General features: G+C 32.5%; 1 protein-coding gene across 1 annotated transcript; it reads right to left on the bottom strand.

The window, feature by feature from the left end:
• Window positions 1-4,871, bottom strand: LOC117314718 (pre-mRNA-splicing factor SPF27-like). The gene is made up of 8 exons (XM_033868809.1): window positions 4,759-4,871; window positions 4,074-4,166; window positions 3,737-3,807; window positions 3,471-3,572; window positions 3,235-3,345; window positions 2,917-2,997; window positions 2,474-2,573; window positions 1-856 (listed from the first exon to the last, which is right to left on the bottom strand). Exons 1-8 carry the CDS (start codon window positions 4,831-4,833, stop codon window positions 845-847), a joined length of 645 nt encoding a protein of 214 aa, XP_033724700.1. The 5' UTR covers window positions 4,834-4,871; the 3' UTR covers window positions 1-844.
• Between the last annotated feature and the right edge of the window lie 2,853 nt (window positions 4,872-7,724).

Raw genomic sequence — 7,724 nt, 5'->3', positions numbered from 1 at the left:
TAACATTTCAATTTTATTTCATAATCAAAATATTGCATTATATACAAATGTAAGGGAGATGAACAACTTTAAATGAATAGATCGAAAAGGGATGCTAAAATGACATTAATTTTCCATTGTTGTGGTGAATTGAAATGAAAAATGTTCTATTTCGTGTCATACGAAATTCAAATACAATTCAATTTCTGAACTGATACAACAGAAAGTTCAAACTATTTACTAATAGGTCTCAGAAGACACCTTTTCAGTACAGTTCTGTGAAGCGATGTGACTGACACAGAAATTCAGTTTTTTCTTACATGTAATCTGTCTGTATGAATAATTAATTTCTATTTTTCAGAGTTTAAATGACATGTCCTATAACAAATTGCCTGTGACTTTCAACAATACAACAAGCCTTATCTAAAGAAAACCTACCAAACTTATTTTTGTAATAAAACATATGGCAAAATTTGTAAAACGATGTTTTCTCTTTTTCTGCCAGAAAATGGCTCTTTTTTATTAATAAGATGTATAAATCGGTATGTACTCTTTCGTTTTTTGAAACCCTTTGCCAGAAAAAAAGGCAAAATATATCAAATACAACGGTTGTTACATTACGGTTTAAAACGAAAATGCACCGACTCAAGGTCACATATCACTACGTTTAAAACGAAAATGCACCGACTCAAGGTCACATGTCATTAATGTAAATACGTTTCACACTATCTCAATGAGACCGGCCTGCGGTAACTGAAGGGGAGATCATTCTTTTTGTCTTTGTTGACAGTAGACAAGAGGGTCCCATAGATAAATCCATCGGTTGTTCCTACATCAAATCCAGCTGTAACTATATATGCATCATTCATCTCTTTGACTGAAAAAAAAGAAGAAAATATATTCTAAATTGTGATTACTAAACTATTAAAAAAATTCTGGTAAAATATTTTGAACAGATAAAAAAACAAGAGCTGTTGGAGAACAGAATAGCTCGTCTCTCAAATGTTTGTCAATAAATAATTAAAATATATTAATTGGAATGTATTCGCAAATTGCATTACCTGGTAATAATATTTATATTGTTTACTTGATCAGATTATGTTTTGTGAATTCATGCAATTTTCAAAACAATACCAATTTATATATATATAAATTATTTATTGACAAACATTTGGGAGACAAGCTATGCTGTTGAAGATTAAATGAATATATTAAATACAAATGTAATTGCTTTTGGACATATTTCTTCAATTTTTGACAAAATATTATCCTAGTGAGTGTTGTCTCCCTTGAAAAATGTGGACCGGTATAAATTGTCTAATGTGAGCATTTTCACATTGTTTTATTTTCAGTTTCACCCCAAGAAGGGATAGTGTGACTCCATAGGGACTCTTTAACCAAATATCAGCACCCTAGTACAATAATAAAGTGATGTGTTAATAGCTTTCAACATTTGCAAAAAAATTTAAATAATGTGTTTTTTCCCCAAAACAATTTTTCAGTTGAACTCCGGCAAGGGATAGTTTAACCCTCACAGGGAACCTAATACCATATTTTACTATGCCTTTCAACACTCACAACATCAACTTAACACAAAGTCCAAAGATTTGAAAACAAAAACAAAAAAACAAAGATTTAAAAAGAAAAAATCCAATTTTTAAAAAGTTTTACTCCAGGAAGGGATTGTCTTACTCAATAGGGACTCTATTGGCAAATATCAGCACCCTAGTACAATTATAAAGTGATGTATTAAAACCTCTTAACACTTGCACCAAAAACTTAACGCAGAAATATTCTAAGTCCAAAATTTGAAAATTCTGTTTTTTTCCCAAAAAATCTTTTAATTTAACTCTAGCAGGGGATAGTTTAACCCCAGAGGGACTCTATTGCCAATTATCAGCACCCTAGTACAATTATAAAGTGATGTATTAATACCTTTCAACACTTGCACCAAAAACTTCCAAAAGTCAAAATTTTTTCAAAAATCTGCTTTTTTTCCAAAAAATCTTTTAGTTTAACTCTGGCAGGGGATAGTTTGACCCCCACAGGGACCATATTACCATAAATTACTATGCCTTTCAACACTTGCACCAAAAATTTAACAATTGAAAAACCAACGCCGATGCCGGAGTGACGACATAAGCTCTCACTCTTCTTTGAAGAGACGAGCTAAAAATTCTTTACTTCATGCTATTTGAACACAATATTCTGAAAAAAAATCACGGGACTGATATCACAATAGTGAATTTCTTTACCTGCTTACATTGTTCTTTTCTGTAATATACTCCTTAATAGATTTCACATCTATATGTTAAAAAGGGTTAAAATGGTGATAAAATAGTGCATATTTTTTACGATTTTTGTCATGTTTAAATTTGAATGTACATGTATATTATATGCATGAGAAAACACTATTTCTTTTTCACATATGAACCACCAACTTTTCAGTGGAAGTAAATAACAAGGCAAAGGCAGAAAAAATCTAATATGTTACCTTTTTGCTTCTGTTTCGCTTCTCCATGTCTGAAATTTCCTTCTCAAGTTCCACACAGGCTCGTTCAATTTCATAGTTCTTACTGACTAACCCTACCCAGCTGTGAACAAAACATTTTAGAAATCATCATCACTTCATTCCTTGCAATACTGTTGCCATGCAATCATTTCATTAAATTGACACATCATTTCTTTAGAGTTTGGTTTAGTATTGTTTGTATTAACATCCTGCCATTTAAGGCCAGATCAATTTACTGGTATCAAAGAAATTGTCAATGTCAATAATATCATTTTTCTGCAAAATAATTACATGTAATTAAAACTTCAGTATCTGAATGTTAATTAAAGAAAGGTGAGAAAATGAGTCGTTCGACAAAGGTTACATTATACTTGGTTTGGTTTGCACAGATGACAAAATAGATTATAATTAGGATATATATGTACCTTGCTTCCAAGTCTTTCAGTTCTTTTCCAGCATTGGACTGTTCAGTTTTCCTCTGCCAATTAATCTCCTGTATCTTTTTTCTGTAAAAATATTTTATTCAATAAATTTTGAAATTCTGTATTTAAACTGAACTGAAATAAGCATCAAAGCTAGAACACGTTATCAAGAAACATCATCTCCACAAAAAGAAATCCATGTAAACAAGCATGGGCGATACATTATAGGTATAACAAATGGAAATTATGAATCAAAATAAGCAAAACATCTCTTATAAACACATAAGTATTATATATCACATACAACCTTAGGATAATTACCTGAGTTCCTGTAGATGTTTCTGAGCCGAGTCTAACATCTGAACTAGGACACTGTTGTAGCTCTTCCATGTATGGGAACCAAATTCAGATATAAGCTCCAAATTCATAATCCTTATGAAAAATAAAAGTTTTTTATTGATTATTCTTGTCTGAATATACAATATGAAATCATTTGTATATAGGCCTGATATAACTAATATTGGGTTCAGAGCATCATGGAAATGTTCAAAACACACCTGAGACTCTGATGTTCCAACTGGGCTTGAGAATTCTCCACACATTCTGTCCAGGCTGACACATCTGTCATCTTTCCAGCTGAAGGCTGTGGTAGTTCATACCTTTGAGAAAACAAATATAAAACTGCATCAAAAATCTATCTTAATCTGTTGGTGATCACAATTCTAAAGAAATTGCTTGCATGATTCCCATACACCATGAACCATTGAAAAAATAATCTAAATTTTTGAAATTTTATAAAAATATCAACCAATTTAATCCTTACCTCTTCATACTTAACATATCCATAGGAAGTCTTGACTGGAGCCTTTCAAACTCATTTTTCATTATTTCAGTCTGAAAAATACAATTTTTTGTACACTTATAATGCATACTTTATTGTGCAAATGGTGGTGAAATATATACCGAATTAATTTTGTATAACTTTAATTCAAATGTATTGTATTGATTCCTGCTCCTGCCCCCCACCCCCATTTTTTATCTACTGTATTTTCAACACTACATTGATTATGTCATTCAACAGAAGAGGAGGTTCCTTAAAATCTTGTCAGATGATGCGAGATGACCACAAAACTTGTCAAAAGTCTTTAGATTATATATACCTCAAAATTAGACATATTTGTAGTCGGCAAATACTCTAAGTAGTTCTTTGTTGGTCTGTATCGTCTAGTTTCTTCTTCCACTAAAGCCATGGCCTGAAAAAGAGAGATTATTTGAAGTGGAAGTCTAAGTCTATAACTGTTATGCTTCTCATTTAGTGGAACTTAGGAAAGCACAGAAGTTTTCACAGATTTCATATACACATTTTTCTGTGTATGACCTCAACTGTAGAAATCTAATCATGCAAAAAAAAGGAGTATGATTTTGAGACCTCAAGTGTATTTTCCAGTTCAAAGGAATGTCTGATTTCGACAAGATTAATAGACAATATCATTTCAATTTCTTCTTTCAAAACAGAAATTTAGAAATTTATAAGAATGTATCATAATGCAATAAATCCATATAAAAATATCCCTTGTATTTTGATTATTATACATATTTTTATAACTTATAGACTTTCATCATAGAACTGATGGAACTTTGTAAAAACATGTCTACGAGACCCTTTGGACGACGTCGAAACTAAAAGAATTAGTAAATCAATGCAGAACATTTTTTTTCAATTGAAACCTAATCGGCTAACGGTGAACAATCAGGGTTTTGATGTTTCATCAAAGAAAATTCAATAGTGATTGTCCAAAAAATTAAAAGAATATTCCAAAATTATTTTTTTCCCTGTTTGCTTACAGCTTCTCGGACACCTGACTCGTCATAGCCTTGATCGTAATATGGTAGAGCATCAACAACAACCTCGCCGGCCATGTTTCTTTGTTTTGCGGAAGTGAATTGTAACGTCTAAACCTCGAAACATTATCGATATTGCAATATCCGGAAACCTTTTCTGTTATAACTCGCATTGTCAAATTTAAGCATTGAATATATACTTTATTATATATACATGTATATTAATTATTTTGAAATTTTCAATAATTTGAATTTAATTACTGTAACAAAAGCAATGGTACTTACGCTTTCCTCAAAAAGAGCTGGAACATTGAATATGTTGCAAAACAATCTTTTAAAATAAAATACCATCTTTCTATGGCAAACCACTATGGAGAGAAGAAGCATTTATTAATATTGATAAGTCATTTATAAATATTGATAAATAATTATTGATAATAAGAAATTAATTATCTTTATAAACACACGCCTCTTTTTCCACAACGTCTTGCCATATCTTTCCGCATACATTTTCTCAGTGAGTCAGCCCCTTTTCAAGTATAGATAATGGCTTTTACACTTTCATCAATTTGATTTGAACGTATTTTATTGTTTAGACACAATTGGATTAGGCACAAGTTTTTAACAACTTTTAAAATCCCTCTCCACGAATATATATTACAAAGATCGTGATAGCGACACAGTATACTTATAATGATTATAAAGAAAGGAAAGCAAAAACGAATGACAAGAAGACAGATCTAGAGATCTAAGAGTAAGATGAATGTTGATACATTAGGATATACTACAAATTATGGTTCATAAACGATCTACACAGTAGATATGTTTAACTAAACTTATTCAAAACTAATTAGAAACCAATGCATGGCACATTCTAGCTACACATCCAATACACGTCACTTACCCATTGTCCACAATATAACAATACCTTAAACCCTTCATCGGGTCACTTCTGAACTTTAATTTTTTTTCATTCATATGCCATGCATTAGAGGTTTATCATAAACTGTAAATGATGTACGTAATATATGAACCAATCACAATATTAATATCAACAAATTGTAGACTTAAGAGTGACATAGGTAGGATAGGAAATATATCATTAACCAGACTATATCCTATGAACCTGTTAATTCTTGCGATATGTTTTTTTTTTAGTAACGGACAGATCTTTATGAATATAAAAACACTCAATTTTTGGTCTCCTTTCTTGGGAAAAGATCATTCACCCTGAACGTTTTTACTCCTATACAACCACTGGGCACGTTCCTGGACACGTACCATTTTCTTAATACCTTTCATGCCAGTGATATGCCATAACAAAATGATGTTATACCAAAATAATGTCACAAAAAAAAAGTGAATAATTGAAGGCAATGAATGAAACACGACACTTCGTCCCTCTCTTAATAAAAAAGCCGATGCTTTTACAAACTTCTATATGCTTTTCTTAAATACCAGAAATTCAAAATGGACATCAAGACGTTTACCTACAATTTCTAGTTTGTAAATGGCTTCAGATATTTAGAGAATTCATAGTTTGAACTGATGTTTCCTAATACCCACCGACTGATTGTTTTCTGGTTCACGTGATTATCCTTAAACTAATTTTTCAATCAATTCCTAAATGTGATTATATGTGAATTGCTAACGATGTTATCTCCATAATTATACAACTTTGACGACCTGACATATATGTCAAGACTCACTGACAGAGACGGTAGAAAGTAACCCCATAATCGAGACTTGTTTGACACCTTTCAACTCTTCCAAATTGTCGGCGCATTTGGACCTGTTTTACCTACTGCTTCCATCCTGTCATCTAACTACATTGTATATACCAGTTCCACAGCACCAGTGCCGAGACCACTGACCTCCAAATTACTGACCAGAAGGTCATAAGGTAAGCAGTCAAACGACTGTTAGACAAATCCCATTAGGTATGTAAGGCCATGTGACAGTCTGAAATAAGTCTACTTACTAGGCCTACCAGGCGTGTAGCTAGGCGTACTTACCAGGCCTACCAGGCGTGTAGCTAGGCGTACTTACTAGGCCTACCAGGCGTGTAGCTAGGCGTACGCAAGGACGCCCGGCTTTCACATAATTTTGTCAAGATAACATTTTTTTTCATTGGATAATTTTCAAACAAATATTGTTTTAATAATATGATATGAAAATGTTGTAATTCCTGTGAATGGTTTCCCATCAAACCTTTACATTAACCTGCAATTAATGTAGGCCTATTCATCGGGGTCTAGATTGTTTGACACTGTATCCGAACGTCTCCAGGTGTCTAGAGATTCTACATGTATATGTCTGTTACGTCTTCAGCATCATGCGTCGGCTAAAGACATACGAGGACTGATTGATATGTTGTGAGCCTCATATTGAAGGAGGCACTCAATGATGTTCTTTTTAAGTCCTACTATTCTCTGACTATATAGGGCCGTGTACGCAAGGACTGGTCTCATTTGGTTAGTTTAAAACAAGACAAGCGGCTTTTGCAAAAGCTCGTGTCTTTTGTAACTTTTAAAAAATAACTTACTCGCGTGAACAATCACTCGATCGTTGTGTAATCTCTCTATATATATAAGATGTGGGCATAGTTGAAATAAATATGACAGTCTATGTATAAAAATAAATAATCTTTTGCAACAAATGCATCATAAATACATTTGTAGCCCCAACTGAGTCAAAGTAACAAAATATGTCGACATTTCTGATTACAATAAAACATGTAGCCAGATGGTGCTAGTTATCCATGACTCACTAACTGAGCATTAAAGGTGCATGGTAAAGATGCTTTATTTATATGTTCTGGAAAAGTGGAGTCCTCATGAAATCACCCCATTCAATTAACAGGACGTTTTAACAATACAAATTAAATCAATCCACAAACAGACAAGGGCTCATAATTTTGTATACATCCCTTAGTTGGCGAAGATGATCCACACGAAGAAATCTGTAAA

This window comes from Pecten maximus, chromosome 16 (assembly GCF_902652985.1).
Source record: "Pecten maximus chromosome 16, xPecMax1.1, whole genome shotgun sequence".
Taxonomy (NCBI): domain Eukaryota; kingdom Metazoa; phylum Mollusca; class Bivalvia; order Pectinida; family Pectinidae; genus Pecten; species Pecten maximus.
The sequence above is the reverse complement of the archived record's forward strand: the minus strand, read 5'-3'. Positions and strand labels throughout refer to the sequence as shown.

What these genes read in the sequence shown, in the direction of transcription:
- LOC117314718 (XM_033868809.1), bottom strand. Translation starts at nt 4,833, where the DNA reads ATGGCCGGCGAGGTTGTTGTTGATGCTCTACCATATTACGATCAAGGC. An exon ending in CAAATATGTCTAATTTTGAG is followed by an intron (nt 3,808 to 4,073) that starts GTATATATAATC and finishes TGTATTTTTCAG; the next exon opens with ACTGAAATAATGAAAAATGA. An exon ending in AAACATCTACAGGAACTCAG is followed by an intron (nt 2,998 to 3,234) that starts GTAATTATCCTA and finishes ATATTTTTACAG; the next exon opens with AAAAAAGATACAGGAGATTA.